Source organism: Salarias fasciatus, assembly GCF_902148845.1.
Source record: "Salarias fasciatus chromosome 7 unlocalized genomic scaffold, fSalaFa1.1 super_scaffold_4, whole genome shotgun sequence".
Lineage (NCBI taxonomy): Eukaryota > Metazoa > Chordata > Actinopteri > Blenniiformes > Blenniidae > Salarias > Salarias fasciatus.
Window position 1 is genome coordinate 23,170,201 of NW_021941229.1, and position 20,526 is coordinate 23,190,726.

At 46.7% G+C, this 20,526-nt stretch overlaps 1 protein-coding gene across 1 annotated transcript in view; it reads right to left on the bottom strand.

Moving 5' to 3' along the window:
* LOC115382695 (netrin-G2-like) overlaps positions 1-14,803 on the bottom strand; it is a 69,637-nt gene extending 54,834 nt beyond the window's left edge. Inside the window, 2 exon segments of the mRNA XM_030084531.1 lie at positions 1,417-2,060; positions 14,444-14,803. Coding sequence (XP_029940391.1) covers positions 1,417-2,060; positions 14,444-14,662 — 863 coding nt within the window. The 5' untranslated portion in view covers positions 14,663-14,803.
* Between the last annotated feature and the right edge of the window lie 5,723 nt (positions 14,804-20,526).

The following is a 20,526-nucleotide window of genomic DNA, read 5'->3' on the forward strand; positions in this document are numbered from 1 at the left end:
CCGCGGTATTGATTGGAATAATAATTCTGAAAGGTAGGAAAGATGGCTTGTTGATGCTAAGCAGGCGCATGACGGCCGGCGCATCGTTCACTGTCACAAAGTTGCCATGTAAGGGTTCCCGGCTCCCCCGGCGGAGCGCGGGTGGTGCTTTACGTTGGACCACCGAGGCCGCGTGTTCCTGTCATTAATCATTGTCCCCACAGGCCGGTGACAGGCAGATCAGAATTCATGCTGAGAGAGAGAAGAGGTCACTTTAAATGCCCTCAGATCACAGTGGCTGTGCTGGACTGTGTGTCCACAAGTGTCAAAGCAGATGGTGTGTGTGTGTCATCCCCACCCCCACTATCTGCCCCATCTGAGTGTGGGAAAAGATGGAAATAGCATGTAACGGCATGTCTAAAATATGGCGTTCTGGTTCCCTTTCCCTATCTGCAACGCGCTCCCTTGGAAGCATACAAGCAGATGTCGAGCTTAAAACCTTGATCTGTGTGGAAACTCAGATTGATGATGAATCCAGGACCTGTCCAGCTCTGCTCATTGGTTCCTCTGGTTAAATGACCAATGTCACTGGCAGGAGAAGCTGTGTGAAAGCCGCCCTGAGACGTTTGTCTCTTGGTTGATGAGCTCCTTCCAAGCCCCGGACCGCGCTCTGCCAAAGATTGTTTTCGAGTGAAGGCAAAAAAATCACTCGGTGCCATCATCGCTCCACGGCACAAACTAAATCTGTTCCTGCAGTTCGACGGAATGGCCACTCGCCTCTGGAGAGACGAACTGCGGCTCCACAAACTCAGGAAATCCCATTGAAATGTTTCATGCTCCAATCCAGAGCCCATTAACCTCCCAGTTTGGATCAGAACCTCCATCAGTTGTATGGATTGTGGGGAATTTTTTGCCTGCTTGTGCCGTTTTGTCAGAATAATATTAAACTGCAGTTAACATTTCATTAATCTGTTGCTTGTAGCATTGACTATCTTAATTACATTTACTTTCTCGGCAGCTTAGACGATCGCACATCTCCAGTCAGTCACAGTTTTTCATACATTTTAATTACTCGTGAAACAAGGCTATTAATTCAAAGAGATTTGATGAGAGGGTTTGTATTCCTGTGATCGAGCTCCAGCCGCAAACACGAAGACCTGAAAACGATGTCCGTGGTAATTCTGCTGTTACAACAATTTCGACCCGACTAAATCTTTCACACAAATGCTGTTTGAATGTGTGCTTAAGCCTTCAGATTATTGGTTTTGAAGAAGATAGAAAGTGTGCAGCTTTAACTAAGCACTACTACCAAAACAGTGGTGTAAATAAATGAAGCCCCAATAAATAAATAAATGTGGTTTCCATATTAGGAGTGTGTGTGTGTGTAAAGCAACACAAAGTTGTGTGTCCTTTATCAAATAATGCATCGGCCCTCACCTGGCAGGTACGTCGATGTTGGAGATGGCGTAGAAGTACTTGAGCAGGTTGTCTCTCTGGACGTAGGTGCCTCCGAGGGCGGGCCTGAGCAGCCTCAGCCGCAGGTTGGTGAAGGTGAAGAAGTCTCTCAGTCCCTTCATACTTTCCATGCGGGTGTACAGGCCGTCCATGTTCTGTAGCCGAGGCCCGGCGAACACGGCGAAGCGCGCCCGCACCTCGAACTTCACGTTCTTCTCGTTCTTGGAGCCGACCCAGCGCGAGTACTGCTCGGTGCAGATGACCCGCGTGATGTTGGCGGGCGAGAGGTCGCGCACCTTTTTGGGCGGCATGTTGAAGGCGTCCAGGCAGTCGTCGGCGTAAAACTGGTACGGCTGCCAGGAGCGCCCGTGGTCCATGGACTTGTCTAGAACCATGATGGTGGGACGGCCGTACTCGAACGTGATCTGGAGGTCGTCTGTGAGCTCCAGACTCTTGTTCCAGGACAGGGTGATGTTGGCCAGCAGGGGCTCCGGGTGCCGCCTCCAGGTCACCGTCTGCCAGTAGGTGATCAGGCCGTGGCGCTCGCGGTCCTGCATGAGCTGAGGAGGATGGGCCAGGTCCGGGTTGGAGGCGTCGCACTCATCGCTGCACAGGTATGGGTTCTCCTGCAACGCAGATGGAGACGGAGCGGTTAGACTCCAGCCTCGCTCTGAGGATGAAGCTAATATTAGAAACAACACAGAATAATACCGTGTTCATCAAATTACCACAAAGGAACTGATACCGGACGAGAGGCTGCTGCGTGTTTCCTTCTAGCTGCTCATTTGAAACCTGCGAGCGTATTTCCACTGTCTAAAACTCAGCAACGTCCAGATCGGACGAAAAACGGAGTCTTCATGTGTCTGAACGAAAAGCGCCACGCCAGGGGATCAAAGGGACAGAGAGCTTAAAAGTAAACTTGCCAAACAGCACAACAGGAAGTGTGAAGGTCAAGAGGATCGTGCATCATCACTGTCTTTGCATAGACAGCGGCGCGCTGCTGCACTTTTTAACTCCGGAGAATTGATCCTCCTCTTCTAGTGGTGCCAAGACTTTCAAGCCGCTGCCCCCCTTCACACAACTAAAAGTCAACGGGATTATTCACACCGCTCGCAGAGAGCCGCGAGCCTCGCTCCACCTGCACCGAGCAACGCCTTTCAGTCGCTCAGATCTCACGCGTCTCATCTTCATTTCCTACCAGGACAGATTTGTCTTACATTTACTCGAAAGTGGAGTTCCAGAAAAAGAAAAAAGAAAAAAGTCAAGTGATTGATGCTTTTCCCAGTTGCGTTGTGAGGACATCTGGCTCGAATATGCTCAAAGTTTACACCCTGAAGCTTGAATTACACGCTGCAGCTAACTGAGAGGTGGTCCGGGGTGGATCCTGGCCCCACAAAGCACAAAACCTCCAGTGTTTTCAGGGAAAAAAAAAACTGAAGTCTTTGGTCTTGTTTATGATTTTAGGCAGTGGAGCTTAGAGTCACTGAAAACACAACTTTCTGAACACGGCTCACGAGGTGGAACTCAAAATGTTGCGTCAGGTCTCAATCAAGTCTCTAACCTTTCCAAACAATCTCACTTTTATGAGAATGTCTGAGCAGAACTGTGAAAAACAATCCAAAAAAACCCAACTGACAAATGCACTATGAATACAAATGAGTATTTATTAAGTATTTATTAGATTTAAGGGTGATCAGGTTACACTAATGATGCTTTTATGCTGTTTCTCTTCGGAGAAGCAAACCAGCCCGAGAAAATGTAAAGCATAACAGAAAATGGTGTCTGTACATGTGCACTACCACCACCACCCACTGCCACCTGAAAGAGGCTTAAAAATCCCCCAAAACTTACCATGCATCGCTGAAGTCACAGGTTCATTTTTACTTCACATTTTCTCCATCATATTTCAGAACTTGGATCTATATTTTTTTACTTTTATCAAACAGTTTAAAAACAAAAATCTGCATTTCAGCAACTGTGAGTCATAGTTTTAGAAGTCTAACAACTTGACTGAAGCTGAATGCGACTTTACAGATTTCAGACTCACAACTTTATTAAACATGACACATTTACTCCATTTAACTCTCAAGTATATCACTTTGTTTACATTATTTAACTGGCATTTGGTGTTTCTGATTTGTGAGTGTAGTTTATGTTTTCAAATTTGCAGATTTATCTGAGAATCTGGATTTTTTTGGGGGGGGGAAAAATTAACAGAACATGTTTGCTGGAAACATCTTATTACTTGTGCCTTAAAAGAAACTCATCTCAGCCGTATAAGTTGATGCATCGTCCAGGAATCCTCACTTCAAACAGTTGCTTCCTTCTCACATTGAGACATTCGCAGACGTTCCACTAAAGCTGATCCAGCTGACTGTTGTAAGCCAGTTGTCTGACATTCCCGTCACCACAGAAGGTAAAATATTTACACAGAGAAATCCCCCAGATCCTCAAGTCTTCTCTCCTGGTGCTTAATTTGCAAATTTCCGCTCTTGTGCTGTTTGGATTGTATCGCACTCAGACGGCTCGCCGTGCCCCGAGGATGTACTAATTACACCGATACAGCAGGTTATTATTTTCTCCTGCATGTAGTCACAGTCGCTCATTGAATCAAAGGGGGTCACTCCCTGTCTTACTTATGTACATATTTACTTTATCAAATTCACAGTATTCACATCCCAAATATATAATATCCTCGATATACTTCCTGTCTGTGAAGTTCCCTCTCACCCGTTTCCAACCTCTCCTCCTTGTTTTTTACATTTATAGTAACTGATTAAATTTTACGGCTGATCTTATCCTCCTTCTTTCTATTTATTGGAAATCCAATAGCGTTCCTGAATTTTACTGCAATATGCTTAACAAGCTCTTGATGGAACAGATGGTATAAATATCCCTGCTTTTTGCTTTCTTTTGGCTCCCACCTGCACCTCCTCTCTCGTCCTCTCCCCCCCCCCGCTCTCCTTCCCCTTTCTTCTTTGTTTTGCTCCTGACTTTTCATGTGAGCGCCGCTTCTTCTCGTAGTTGGGGAGGAATGTCACCCTCTCATCTTGAAACGCTTGATGAGTTAATGGTAATTACGCCGTTGACGACGACGGAACGGAGACTCGCCGACGCTCAAACTGACGGAACAAAGAGTGAACGTGAGACTGGAGCCGCAAGAGAAGGTTCAAAATTAATGTTTTGGTTTTTCAATCATTCTCGAGCAAAACACTAAAGCTGTCTAACTTGACCTACATCTTAAACTTGAATTAATTACGTTTCCTCATGTAAACACATTAACTGTCACGTGAGTATTTGCACACCTAAAGCACAAAACAACCAAATAAAAAAAATGCAGTTGATTGACTTTTAATTTAATTGACCTTGCATTTTCCTTCTTTGTACTTTTAATTCAGCAAAAACCACGTTTCAAATGGGGACCTCTCTGCAAAACTAGTTTTAGTGGGTACATTTCAGAGAAGCAACTATGAAAGTTTGAAGCTGCATGATCAATGTTTTTTAGAACATTATATGTAAGAAGTGAAAGGTTTCACTTGGGTAAAATGTAAATCTGAGTGCATCGAACATTTTTATGCCATGCCTTACACAGTTGGGATATCGTGCTAATTTAGAGAAAATAAAGGCTCATTTAAAACAAAATCAGTGCCTTAAATATAACCTTAAAGGTGCATTAAGGAGTTTGCACGTTTTATGCGAAACAGCGCCCCCTGCAGGCCTTGGGCGTAATGCAGCTTAGTGAAAAACTCATGCCTGTGGCTCGCGTGCACGGAAGGGGGGAACTCCTTCTTCACTCGTTTAGTAGCGCTCAAGTAAGATTTAAGTTTCTTTTACCTGGTGGAGTCTGTGTGGAGCTGTGGCAGTGCTAGAAGCCAGTCTTTTCTTACTCTCTGGAAGATCCTGCTCAGTTGTGCCGGACCGGCACTGCTACTTTCAAGTGACAATTTAGCGCTGTTAGAGGTACTTGTAATAAATATGTCAGGGCACACTGTACACATCATTAAAAATGTGTAACATATTTATGGTGGAAAACAAGTATTTTTAAGGTTGTAAAACTCCTTAATGCACCTTTAAGTAGAATTTAAAATTCACCTTATTTAGTGATGGCAAACACATTTCAAGTCACTTTAGTTCACACTTGAATGTTTTTCTTTGTTGTTTTTGCGGTGAATACATGAGGAAAATGTTGGGAAAATGCAAACATGAAGCCCATTTAAATGAAACCTTTTGGTGTAAAATACAGTGAAATGTCCAAAAAAAAGCCCTTCTCCTCTCGCTGTTGCATTATGCATGTTTTTACAACCCCCCCCCCCCCCCCCGACAGCATGGCTTTGAGGCTAATGCTAGCTTGCCAACTTTCATGGCAGCATCAGCGACATCTCTGCTCGGGTCTCGGTGTTGTTTGGTGTCAGCTACCAACAATTTGGCTGGTGGTTTGGCGGGCTGGTTTAGAGCCTCCTGCGGCCTGTTTCGGTCCACAGACCCTATGTTTGACACCCCTGCTGTTCTAGAGTTATATCACGTGTTTGCGTGTGTGTGATCATTTATTGGTCAGCGTTCATGTTGTTTCAGAACTGCCTCCACAGAGCATGAGCTACACCAATGGAGGGGAAACTAATTCGCAGTAACATTAATGCTGAAAGTGCTTCAAGTTTGGCCCAGTAAACTTGATTGCCTTTGACTTTTCACACTAAGTCTTGTTTTTCAGTTTTTTTTTTTCCCCCTACTATCAAGCGCGAACCCCCCGCGGGCGTGAAAGTGCGGCCGTGCAGAGTTTGTAGTTTCATCCTTGGAGGGAAAATGGTGACTGAAGCCTCAGAGCAAGCCTGACAGATTTGTGCATGAGATGCAAATTCTCCCGCAGATATATGAACATTTGTAACATGCTGAGCATACAGATGGAGATTACGTTGCAGGATCGGCTGAAGAAGTTAACAGTGGTTGTTTTCAGGAGTTTTCCTCTTCGCTGCAATTAGGGCGTTAAATCCAGACTTTCCACAGCGGCGTTTGAATCCCGGAGCAGCTGATTGGGCGATACGACGAAGATCTCAGGTTGAGCGTCACATAAAACAGCAGATTCTTTCCTTGACGTGAAAACAATGCTGCACAGTATGGATGCTCGGATCACGCGTCTTTGCAGACGTTCGCTTTTTCACATCCAACACGCCGCGGAGCAGCATCTGCCCCGACTGTGGAATAAAAGTCACTGGACTGTACCGCGGGAGAGTGAGCAGTCACTCAAACCCACTCTGCCGCTCTAATAACAAAAGCAAAAGTTACAATCCTGCGAGGCCGACATTATAAATCATCTGATTTATGGTGACAACGCGGAGTGGGGGGGGGGGAAACGCCCAACATAAGCAAACGCTGAGCTGGTGCCGAGGGAGGCTGTGCGCCGGCGAAGACGCGGCGCCGGCTCGGGATGCTTGTGAAGACGCAGCGGCGATGCGATGGCATCTTCACACCCGGACCTGCTGATAATCTCTTCCCCCTCTCTCGCTGGAGCAACATATCAGCATTGTTCTCCATCTGATAACCCAATTATCCCTCGCTCAGTGACGCAGATAGAGATCAATGTCGGGCCGAACGCACTTGAGATGATAATCTACAACGAGCGCAAACAACTGCAACCAGGAAAGGTAATTAGGCTCATGAAGAGGGCGATAGCGAGCGTGGCTGCCCTGCGGTGGGCCAGCTGCTGCCGCGCTCCGCCTTGGTGCATTCCCCGACCTGAGCCCAGACACACGGAAAGCAAGATTAGTCGGCTGTTGTTGTGGGGATGACCTCTGCCCTACAAATCCTATTGAAAAAGAACTCACTGTCACACTGTCCCAGATATAACACCCGCTGCATGTAGGTTAGTTCCTCAAGTGCGCCTGTGTCCTCCTCGCAGATGCTGCGTGAGCGAATACACAAACCCGACCAGACACGACAATCAAAAACACAGCTTTGGTCTCAACGTGTCACCTCTTCTTCTTCTTCTTGTTTTTCTTAAATGTAGTATGAGCACGCTGCCGTTCAGCAGCCTGTCCTGACCTCGCAGAGCCCTTTAGGATTAGCTACACTAGAGGTGATATGTACAGTAATACAGGCCGGAAGATTTTTATCCCCCATGAGAGACTTAAAGCGAGGTTATGCTTAAGCCCTCTGTTCGCCCTGTCCTCCTTATCCCGCTCCCGCTCCCGCCTCCTGCTACCACTCCGCCGCTGCCCGCCGCGCCCGTGCCGGCACACCCACGTCCACAAACACCCGCAAACACACTCGCTCTCGCAAACATACACACACACAGATCCTGTCCAAATGCTGCAGCAGGTGGCCCGCGCCGCTAAGCCCCTCCAGCAATTATCCTCCCCGGGATCCCGTCTCCACAACAACAACAGCCGCCATGATGCCCCTCGTGACGAGCCACTTCCTTGTTTTCACTTGCGGGATAACAATCGGATCCTAAACAGTCATTAGCGACTTCTCAAGCGCTGGCGCTAAAGCGGTTCACCGTCAAGCTCAGACTGAGAGAGTATGACTGAAAAAAAAACAAAAAAAAACGAGCGGCCCTTTTTGACCTCCTGAATCATCGTCTTGCGCAAGCTTCAGCTGGGAAGTGAGTTACTGCAGAACACAACCCGGGCAACAAAACATGAGTGGCTGCCGTGAAGCAGTGACACGGCGATAAAGCATGAAGAGGGCTGCTCTGCATGTCCGCCTGCTGCTCGCCTCCTCTTCCTTCATGACCGTCTCTGTCCACCCTCCAAATACTTCCTGTCATCTCCCCGCCCTCCCTCTCCTCTTTACTCCTGTCTTCACTTATAGAAGTTTCTCTTATATTGCTAGCAAGGGGAATAAAGGTAGGGACACACACACACACACACACACTGACACACACACACACACCGAACACAATTTATTTTGTTTTGGAGAAACATCAAATGAAATGACCCTCCCATTAAAAAGGCCACAGAGGGGAAGAGAAAGAGATATTGCTTTTTCACTTATGACGTTAATCTTTTATTTCGTTGGAGGTTTTTTCCATCAGACCGGAGGTTCTCGTTACCCCGAGTGAAGACGGTGCACGTCTGAGCGTGCGTGTATGTGTGTGTGTTCCCCTCAGAAAGTCTGCGTGTGTGTGTGTGTGTGTGTGTGAGACTTGGCCGCATCTATAGAAGTACAAGACATATACTGGCCTTTTTTCTTTAATCACCTGGAAAAGTGATTATGTGCTCGCTGTAAAATGTCTTGCTGGGTACCGAACAGCAGTTGGCAAGTATAAATGTGTCTTAGGTGTGTGTTTGCGTGGGCGGGTGTTGTTTATGTCTGTGTGTGTGTGTGTGTGTGTGTGTGTGTGTGTGTGTGTGTGCGTGTGTGTGCGCGTGCGAGGAAAAAGTAAATGTTTACTGTAGGCATGTGTGATTGTGCTGGAGGAGGAGAGAAGCAGGACGGAGGAGAGACGCCATGCTGCTCCGAAAGCAGCAGCAGCAGCAGCAGAGCTGGTCCTGCTGGAACCACCACCGTCAGACCGGGACCAGTGAAGGGTTCAGGCGGTACCGACAGCCGGTAACCGGCACCGAACACAGGAAGTTACTGCAGAGCTGCAAACTCTCACACATTTGACAGCAGCATATATTAGCTTAATGCTAAACTCCCTGTTTCACATTAGAACGATTCAACATCTACAAGTTTTTTTACTTTCACTTAAAACAGGCTGAAATGCAGCACTCTGTTTCTCCTCTCTGATCAATTTTCCCTTTTTTTTTTTCCCCCTCTGCTGACCAACCGTCTCTTTTCCATGAGTCGCCGATGAGGTGAATTCACAGACATCCTAAAAGGTTTTATGGATGTCTGATATGAAATCCAACCTGATCACAAGGGGAGACGGAGATAAAGAGGGGAAAATGCCTCCAAGCCTTAAGAAAGGGAAAATAGAAATGTGGATAAATGAACCTGGTGGCGGTGAGTGCATCAACCTTCTTTATGGACAGCGGCCTGCGAAGCGGTGCAGTGGTTTGCTGTCTGGTCCGAGTTTGGGCTTGGAATTGTGTCTGTTTTTGCCCCATGGTGGACTTGATGGACTTGTCCAGAGTCCGTCACACAGTCAGCGTGGGATCAGCTTCAACCACCCACAAACCTGACTTAGATAAATCAATCCAGAACGAAATGATAAATGAGCTCATTTCACATCGGATCCATTCAGCAGAATTTGCTGCATTTTCTTTCTAATCCGTGCATTCTTCAGCCCTCACCCAGAATGACCACTGACAGTGTTTTCAGTTTATCAGTATTACTACTAATGCAGCCTGGAGCCCCTCGCCTCGAGCGGAGATGAGACGCAGACTTTAGAGGTCTATCAAATGTACTCCTTTTCAACTCCTTCCCTCAGATTTGTTTAATTTTTCAGATTTACAGTCTCGGGCCTCTCCAGTCACATCACTTGAGGCAGTTTATCAGATTTTGCTCTGATCCCTCTTAAGCTACAGGAGGCTTTATGTAATATTTTTAACAAGATCTGTAAACAGACTTCCAAGCCTAAAATCAGCCGTTCTCTCCCCGAGGAGCTGCGTTGGAAATGTTGACGCAAAGTTCTGGCATTTGTCGGCACGCATGTTATCACACTTTTGACCTTTCGGTCGCCAGTCCTACTGTACAGATTTATCAAGATTTGGCTGAACGTTCCCCCCTGTTGTGGTTGTAATGGAGTAAAGTATTTGAGAGGATTACTGCTGATTGAAAGGTTTTGGGAGAGTTGATACAGAAACGGTCGTGGTTTTCACACACTACCTCATCTAAGTTACTTCAGAATTAACTCCCTTCCTGATCCTTCTCAGTGGATGTTTTTATTGGATGTTGTTGTGACTTATTTTCTTATAGTTTTGATGCTGATATGTTGAGTCTGTTTTTAGAGAAGTGTGCTCACCCCTTTCCCTTTCCTCAATCTACACGATATCTATATTTTGTAATAAATCACTGAAAGATTAATGCAAGTCGTCGTAAAAAGTTGAGTTCCTTCGTGATGATGGTCAATGTACTCTGTAAATAGACTCAAAATCTAAAGGGTGAGAATTAAAAAGTCTCAGTTCATGTCTGAATCAAACTGCACTCTCACTGTTCTGGAACCTTTTTTTTTCGGAGCTGGTTTTCATCGTCTCCGCCGGAGGCTTTGTCGTATCCTGTTACTGTATTTTGGAGCATCAGACGTTTTGCGGGCGTATCGAGGGTTTAATGTTTTACTGTTAACTGGTAACATATCTCAGCTGAAGTGACTCTCATTGCGATTAAACATGTTGAGTATCAACTTTCCCACTTTGTGCAACAACCAAGAACAAAAAGAGCAATAAAACTTTCAGCCGTGTCTTCTCTTTGATGGGATTTGGGTTTACATTGAGCTTACAGGCCATTATTGTTGACAGTCTGGCCTCTGCTCTCGTCGTATCTCATTATTTGTGAGCATCCGTCAGTCCGGGGATCCTGACGGGTGAGACGCGGCGGTTTGCTGAGTTCACCTCGGGCTGTCTAAGCCCCTGTGGCCAATCCCTCTTAGTATCACCTCAGTCAGGGATAAATCTCACTTATAACTATCCTCGCGTTCTGCCAACACATCTAAACGCTCTCTGATCACTTCTAGCCGAGTCCTGTTGGGGAAGCGAGCCACGCCATTACATCACTCCACCCTCCCCCACCTCTCTGGCTCTCCCTTCAGCTGTCTGTTCCCTGCTTCCTGTTCCCTTCGTTAATTATGCCCCGCACTGTCAAACCTTCGCACGCTGCGCCCAAATTCACCTCCAAGGGTGTGTTATTAGGACACCGGCCACCTGGGCTAACTGTAACCCCGGGGAGGGGCGGGCCCGGCGGGTCGAGCCGAGCCGAGCGGGGCGGGTCAGCCGGGTCTGGCAGGGCCGCCTCGGACAGGGAGCATGACGCGTGGCCACGGGCCCGGCCTGGGATGCACTGCTCCACACTAGCAGCTGCCATCTTCCTCCCCTTCCTGCATGCTCCCCTTCCGCTGCTGCGCAGCTTCTCTCCCTTCTCATGTCTATTTTTAGAGCTGGCAGATATTCTACCTTCTAAAATGGGCAAATGTGTTATGGAACAGGAAAGGTGTGTGTGTGTGTGTGTGTGTGTGTATGTGTGTTTCCTTTTTTTCTTTTGTCTTTCTTAGACGTACTCCCGTGCACTGTCGGCCAACTCGTGCACATGTTTCACACACCCCTGCTCGTCAAGGTAACGTCACCGCACACTGTACGTTCCCACACACACACACACACACAAAACACACGCACACACACGCTCTCTCCATTTGCATTCGGCTGCTCTCTGTTCTCGGCCCCATGAGAGACGTTTGATTGAAGGTTTTGGTTCAAAACCGGGGGAAAAAAAACAAAACAAAATAACAAACAACAGCACAGCGAGACCTTTCTCAGTGCAGCTTCTTCTTTTCTTTTTTTTCTTTTTTTTAATATCGACAGTGTGTGCACTACTGTGGAGCTGTGGTCTGATTTCATCTTTCTGCTTAGCTAAGCTGGGATCTTTCTCACCTCTCCCTCATCATTAGCTATCCCCCTCTGCAACACGCCTCCTTAAAACCTCCTCACTCCATCACCTACAACTACGCATTACGCCTGTATAGCAGCTATCATACAGGAGAGAACTACAGAGAAGCTACCGGCGCTGCGAACACAGCGCTAGTGACAGTAGCATCTTCGTCAAAGTGCTGGAAGCCCGTCATGTTGAAAGGAGCCAACATGCTGGCCTGTTTGGCTGAGGAGAAGAGATGCTGCATTCCCAGGGAACGGCAGAGATAAATAGAGTAGAAAAAATAAAAATGCATCCCTGCGGAGACGGAGTGAGCGAAAACTACTGTAAACCCATGCAAGCAGGGAAAGCTACAGTACGCCTCCACATCAAAACCTCCAAAAAGTGAATTTTCCCATAATTTTCAGGAACGCTCTGGAGCACGCGCAGGGCGAGAGAAAGGGGGGGAAAAATTATTTAGCATCTTCCGCAGTACGTCTCAAGTCTTATTAAGAATGAGCTGCTCTGCGCACTGGGCGATGCAGTCTATTTCTTCTTCTTCTTTCTTTTTTTTTTTGTGCCCCGACTTTCCCTTGACTTGTGGGATTGCTGAATGAGTGAATGTAAATGTAAACCAATTAGGTAAGGAAACTGGATTTTCTGTAAAGCTGCCAAATCCCGGGGCAGAAAGAAGTTGTGTACAAGTATCCCTCGAACAACGCCAAGTCAGTGTCCAGAAGAAGGACACACAGTGACCTTGATTCTCTGTCAAACTGTAGATGAACTGATTCTTAAGCTAACATGTAAAGATCTCCCTTGAGTGAAATGTAATTCAGGATGATCGCATGTCTCATAAGAATATTGAATGATTAAAAAAATAACTGTCAAAAAGTTATCTAGTTTGAGAATTAAACCTTCCGGACGTTCTCATTATGAGGGAATTTGAATCTGACATTCCTCATTTCTTAAGTAAACTTTCATTTCAGTGTCCTCGCTCTCCAAATCCCCTGCCAGCGCACTGGGGGGGGGTGGCTGAGTTAAATCTCCTCCCCCCCGCCACCGATGACCTGAGAGGAACCAGAACTTTCCACGATACAGACCCCATCCGTCCGTCCGTCCGTCCGAGGTGAAAGTGCTGACTAAGCCCAGACTCCTTCCTGTCCCGCCCTGCACCCCTCGCTCTCCTCCGGCCTCATCAGCCCCAGCAGCACACTCTGGATTCTTGGGATGGAGCGGCGCTGGCCGACCCTTGTAAGGAAGCCCATTAAGGAGCCCATCAATATTTCATCATTGCTCACTCAGAAACGTAGTCATAGAAGTTTCCAGGCCAGGGCCATTAGGGGGCAGACGTCAATACGTTATGGCAGCGAGCATCTCTCTTCACCTCTCCCCCTTGTCTTTTTCCTCCATGCTGTCCATCACCCCCCCGCCACCCTCAAACAAAGTCATCGGAGAAGCTTTTCTAAAGACAGCAGTGGTTTCCGCAACTAAACAAATCATTAACCATTAGGTACCCGAGGACCACAACATCCTCTCCTGCCCCTGCTAAATGACCCCCGCTCGCTAGTTATTACAGCGAGAGGAAGGCAGAGAGACGAGGGGGGGGAGGAATGAGGGGAAAAACTAAACTCTCCAGTCACTCAGAGTATAAACACCTCATTAACAGCATGACATGATTTTCTAATGTGCTGCAGACAGGCCAGCAGTCTGTGGAGATGCTTTTTGACTCATTGCTGTTGAGAAGGGTCTGGCACCTTCAGTTCTGGCCGTCTCACGCGGTGAGTGGACGCCCGGGTGACAGTGGGCCGATCATCAAGAGGACGAACTCCACACACACACACACACACACACACACACACACAGTTGAACCTCACATATCAAACTTTTTTCACTCAGGAGGCAAGGTCTGGGAAAGCTTAATTGCCATCTTATAATTCTGATTTTATAACCCTTATTTCAAATTATTACATCCACATTAGTTTGGACTGGCCCGCAGGCTGAAATGCGTTAAATAATGCTGTGGCAGACATTTTAACGAGTTTTCCCCGCAGCTCACCCTTTAGTGTCCTTGGAACTAAAAGGTCCCTGCTATATGCATTTTATCAGAGGAGGTGTGAGGTCCCCTAGAAACCCAAATCAAACCGGATACCAGGCTGCCAAGTCCCTCACTAATGTAAACAACACCTCCAGATGTCTCTGAAAGAGGTCGAGCCATGCCAAGTCCTCCCTGTCAGGTCCCTATAGCTTTACGGTGTGACTCCTTCACTGACCTTATAGGTGAAAATGCACGCCATTACTTTTTATTCTCCTCTGTAGAGCCCATTTATTTCAGTGATGCTATAAATAACTGAAACTTTTTACATTATTCCAATAAAAAACAGTTTTGTTTTTTTGTCAGTGCAGATGTTATGTTTAAACTCCTCACATTTCAGATATTGATAGCGCAGCACATTTAAAAGTTAATGACGGCAGTATAAATGATGCAATGGGAGTCCTGATGTGAACTCACCAGAGTGCAGAACCTCTCCGGTGGGTTTCCACACGTGATTCCGGGCGGGTCCACCTTGATGCGCATGTAGTCTTTCATGGACGCGGCTTTGGGCTGGCACGCGTAATGCTCCCACACCGAGCCCTCGTCCGTGCTCACCAGGGACTTGCACAGTTCGTACTGGCCCAGGGTGGAGGCCAGGCAGCGCAGCAGCAGCAGCAGGACGGCCTGGAGGAGCATGGCAGGCTGGGGGGTGTGTGGAGCGGGGTCCGGCGCAGGGTGAGGGGGGCCACGGAGCTCAGAGAGGAGCTGAAGCGCATGGAGCGGCGATCATGAGGAGAGAGTGGAGGACATCCCTATGCCGCCATACTACAACTCATACAGAGGATATTCTACACAAACCCCCCACCCGGGGTAAAAGGGAAAAAAAAAAAGGAGCACAGTATCAGCAGCTTCCGCTCAGTCCCGCCTGACAGATATCGTCGGCCCCCAGAGATCCGAGAGCGGGATACTTTCTTGTTTTGACGGCTGATTTCCTGAGGAAGATGGGCGGATAATGTTACAGAGATTAACCTCTCCGTACGCTTTAACCATAGTGTAGCGGGAGTCGGGTGGGAGATGCTCAGGCGGATCGAGGTCTCAAAGCGCGGCGTCCTGCGGGCGAAATGCGCACTTTGTTGGGGAGGCTGAAGAAGTTGTTGCGTGTCCAGGTATATCCATTGGACTGCTCGGATCGCCCCGGCTCCAGTGATTGTCCTGCAGCGGGATGGAAACAGGGTCAGCGTTAGTCGGTTTAGTTTATGGCACATTTATCATTTCAAACATGTAAACAACTATTTCAAAGAAGACAGAACGCATTAAAACGCGCCTCCAGACGACAGGAAAACTTTTCAGTGATTGCGTGGCACATGCATTTGGCTCCAAATACAAATAAATCTTCTTAAACCTGGGGTTTACTCGGTGACATAATGTTGGAAGCTGCATGTCTGTCTCTCCTCTAAAAAGCCCCACATTGTGTCGTTAACGTCGTGCGTAAAAACACGTGCTGCTGCCGGGTGCCGCCTGTGCGTGCAGGAGTTGTAATTGCTCCCATCTTTCGCCAGAGCTGGAGATGGAAAGTGGGTTATAATGTTATATTAATAATTGCGCTGCAAGAAATATCCATCCGAAAGATTTAACAGCACGTACCAAGTGTTTTCTCCAAATTGTGCAAAGATACGAAAGATTAGATTCTCAGTGTCGACGTGTTTGAAGATTTTTCTTGTCAATTAGTCATTTTCTTGGAAGTTTCAAAAAGCAAACCGCGGATTTCTTTTTCTTTTAAATATTAAACTTTTAACTGCAGCTAAAGTTATTTGCCAGATGTATTCACTTAATTTAAAATTCGATTATTTTAATTGAAAAGAATGAGTGAAGGTTTTCTCTCTGATTATAATCCCTCACTGGCAGAAGCCAGGTCCTCCCGCAGCCTGTCCCATCCAGCCCTCTGGACTTAGTTCACTTCCAGTGAAGTCGCCAGAGCTGTTTCCCGGCACTGCCAGCCTTCTAGGGGTGTGTCGAAACCTACAGTAGTGCATCCCACCCAGCAGCGCCGCTCACGCTCCGTGCACAAGCCCGTGTTTGTGTTGTGCACAATTGAACGCGTCGGCGCGTTTGTTTAAGACGGAGCAAATGGACCCGAAAGTCCCGTCGTCCCGAAGTGGGTCCGGATAACGCGCAGCAAGTCAGCGCAGCTCCGCCGGTGCAGACTTCAGAGAGCCGGAGAGACAAATGCATGCGACTGCGAGAGGTTTCACCCGATCCGTCACTTACTTCTAACATGCCAGGCTGGTCGGCACGTCCCCCCTCTCCGGCCAGAAAGAAAAAGAAAAGAAAAGAAAGAAAAAAGAAGGAGAGAACACGGCCCCCCCTCCCTCAACCATCCACTGTATGTGCAGGATCCCGGCCGCGGTCCTCACTGTACTCCGGTTCCCAGCCTGCCCCGGCTCGCTGTTTGTTTTTTTTGCCGTCTGCCGGATACTTTTTCCGGCTGCGCACGGAGGATCGGTGTCCTAGATCTGGAAACGGCTGAGAAAAGAGGGCTGAAATCCCGCGTCAAGGAGTATCAAAAGTATAAAATATTGAGTTTGAGGAAAGGCTTGTGCCCGCCCTCCTTTCCCTCCTCTCCTCCTCCTCTTCCCACTTTACAAGCTCGGGTTTACCCGGGATGCTCAAGGGCAGAGAGAAAGAGAGAAAAAAGGCTTTATGGAAAATCTCTCTCTCTCTCTCTCTCTCTCTCTCTCTCTCTCTCCCTCTCCCTCTCTCTCTCTCTCTCTCTCTCTCTCTCCCTCTCTCTCTCTCCTCCCTCTGTTAATGCCTCGGCTAAATCCTTTTACCATCACTTTCAATCACTATCTGAGCTTTTATCTGCTCCATGCAGCCCTGCTGCCTGAACCGGGGCGGTGCAACTTCCCCTCTCTGCACGCGCCCCGGCTCCAAACTGTTCCCCACCGGCTCCGGTGAGCGGGGCGCGCGGCTTAAAGGACCAGCGGGGACACCTCCGCCCTCAACTTCATCCGCCCAGATGTTTCAAAAAAAAAAAATAATAATAATAATAATAATAAAAGGGAGACATTTGTGCATTGCACCGTGTTTGATGCGCTCGCTGCATCAGAGCGACACATTCCCGCGATCCTCCAGACGGGACTCGGTGCGGCTGCTGGATGGAGTGACCTTATCCCACTTTGTTGAATTATTTATGACCCTCACCCACAGGATCGCTGTGAATTGCCTTTTTATGAGATTAAAACAAACAGGTTTTTAGTGTGGTATGAATGTGCCGCTGAGTTATGGATGTCATCGGGGAGAATGGTTGAAATGATGGATTTATGTAGACGAGGGGCGCGCGATGCTCGTGCCCTGCAGCACCGCTGCGCTGTCCATGGTGCTGACATGCAGCGGCACCTTTCAACGTCCTGACGGCGCATCCCGCCGCTTTGAGCTTTGCCTCTTGGTTTTAGACACTTTATTCAACCATGTGTTTGAGTCCTTACTAAGGGAATGATGGCTACCGAGTCCCAGGCATGACTTCTGAATCAGGTCCTTAAATTATGGCCACAGATCACTAGTCTAATAGTATTTTATAGCCGCAAATTTCTATTTTGTGACCACGTTATAGAATGTTTTGGCCTCAAAGTACTATTTTGTGGCCACAAAATAATGTTTTATTGCCTGAACTTACTATTCTGTGGCCACATTGTGGTATAATCTGGCCTGAAATGACTATGTAGTGGTCACAGAATAGTATATTATGGCCACAATAAAGTTTATTTAGCCTCAAATGACTATTTTATGGCCAACAAATTGTATTTTGTGGCCACATATTTTGTCACCACATTATAGTATATTTTGGCCTAAAGTTACGATTTTGTGCCCACAAATTACTTCCTGGCCACAAATTGTGCCCATAAACCAAAATGTCATTTCAGATGTCATATCAAGATGGATGACTGGATTAATAGAATATAAAAAACATAATTTATTCTAAATTCACACTAACGCTTGCAAAAGTCTCTGTGTGTGTATGTACAGTAACTTTTGATGCCCATACATGAATTAATATTCAGACCTTTCATGTCGCGTCCGGTGCTTTCATTCATTCGTGCTACTGAAGTTTTTCAGAGATGCAGTTTTGTCAGGTTTTGTCGCGAGTAAGTTCAGATTTAGTTGAGAAAAATAGAAAATGCTATTTATTTGGATAATTATATGGCACACATCAACAACAAACCCATATATAGAAGACAAAAACTGGAAATTTTCAATTCATGAACGCTTTAATGCTCTCATGCACAACTTTGTGTGACTATCAACTCTTGCTGGACTGTTTGCTTGTTAAAACACCACGTCCTCAATAACTCAGTGAAGCGAGAGGCAGCGCTGTTAAGGTTAAACTTGCACAAGGCCATTCATCTCTGAAGGCATTTTGAGGAAACACGTTGACATTATGAGACCGTTTTCTCATTGCATTGAGGCATCGTCAGGTTTCTGTCTCAGGAGATTTTCCTTTCTTTGAATCCCTGAATCCCCGAATCATGGAACAGGAAGTCGCTCTCGGATCTTAAAGAGCCACGCAGTGCTCTCATTGTGCTGCATTCTTCTGTCCTCGGGGTGTGGCGCCCAACGACGGGATTTTGTGAGTTTCCCTCTAAAGTTGGAAAACTTCCAACCTCACACTGCACTCAGGCCGAGAGGTTTTTCTGTTGGAAACAATTTTTCTCATTCACAAAGAAGCTTAAGAATGTCTGTAGGAATGCGGAGCGGCTCACACTCCTGATTCACAGACGGTGGAGGCTTGGCTGTTTTTTTCCTGTATGGAGTTTGCATGTTCTCCCTGTTTGCATGAGTTTCCTCCCATAATCTCACAAATGTTAGTTTCTGTCTTATGAGAACTAATTTAAATATATGCCACAGTGCAAAATCCACATATAGATTTTCACTGTAGCGCATTTATACTTTGAGTTTTTACCTTTACCTTTACATTCGGTTCTCCATCCGGCCTTTAATGAAGTTATTAGTTTCACCCTCCGTTCATGCCCCTCTTTCCGCCCACGCTTCCCCTCCGGCTTCCTCACAAGTCACGCACGGGTACCCGTGGTGCCGCTTTTAGTCTGAGCCGCATTTTCAAACATTAACACATGATCCGTTCGACAGTGAACTTGGCGGTGGCATCACAGCGCCGGGGTGATGTGACTGCCTTTTTGTGATCCTGTCTCATTGTCGTTAGCTGCTGCTGGCGCTTCTCTGTTGTGTCTGACTGGCGACGCTCGCGCATTCAAGCGTCTCCAAGGAAACGCCAACAGCTACATTAGTGTTGGGACTCCAGAGAACTATTAACTAGCGCTGTTATTGCTTCGTAGGAGAGGAAGCACACATCTCATAATGGTACCAATTGAATGATTTGATATATCACTCAGCCTTAAGTGTACAATTAACCTATAGTGCAGGACTTTTACGTGTGAATGGGTGTTTGTTACACTCCAGCTCTTGCCAAACAGCTTCTCGTAATGCTGATTAAACTCACCAGTTCTACGTAAATCCCTCAGTATGCGGCGATAGTAAATCTGCTGTCAGGTTGGAGGAGTTTTCTTAATGCGATCCTTCTTCACTTTATTGTGAAATGACTGCAAGTTTTGTTTAAAAAAACGAAAATCACTGGGGATACAAGAAGCTCAAAAACGTTAATGTTTCTAGTGTATCTGTGCGCATGTGTGTGTTTTCATTACAAAAACAAACAACAGCACCCACTAGTGGCCCCACATGAAAACTACATCATTCCACGTAAACATTGTTTTCAAAATGTTGTCGTGTAAATTCGAAACTTTTCCAAAAACGGAAACACAAAAGCAATTCATCTTCGCTTTAAATGTTTTTGCATAAACAGGGCCTATATTTACTAACTTAATGAGAGGAAATCTGTAAGTGGGGGATGGGAACTCTCTGTTCTTACCGTGAAATGGAACAATGTCTGAATCAGCTTTTGTTAGATTTTTTTCTAATTTTTCAATTTGTAAGAAACAGGAACGTCGCACACATGGAAAATAGTTTTTATTGCCTTGTTACTTTTGGATACAACTGAAGAAAAATCCTCCAATCAAGTTACCTGCAGTGAGTTATTTCATTGTTTTTGTGTCACTTCATGAACAGGAGCCATGCTGAGTGGAGGCAGTTGTGTTGACGTGTTCAACGTTTCAGAGAATTTGGTGGAAGTTTATAAATTTTCATTTAGGATTTGCACTATTTTAGAGTTTTGGGAAAGACTCCAGTAAAGTAACAAAGTGTTCTGTCATCTGTCCTGTAGGAGCAGCAAGCCCTCCGACATATGCGCATGTCGTTGTGTTTTTCTAATTACCGTCACCGGCGAACGAAAGGGGACAAAAGTTCCGCACTGCAGGTTGGAGTCGTTCTGCGGGGACCTGCTGGAGCGATCTCAAGAACCCTGAAGGTCCCCACACTCCTAATTTTGGAAACCGTTTGTAACCAACACCATTGTGCTGCCAACACAGGAACAGATGTGTAATCAGTTCATACTGAGCCAGAACACTAATTCACACTTCAGAGGTGAGTGA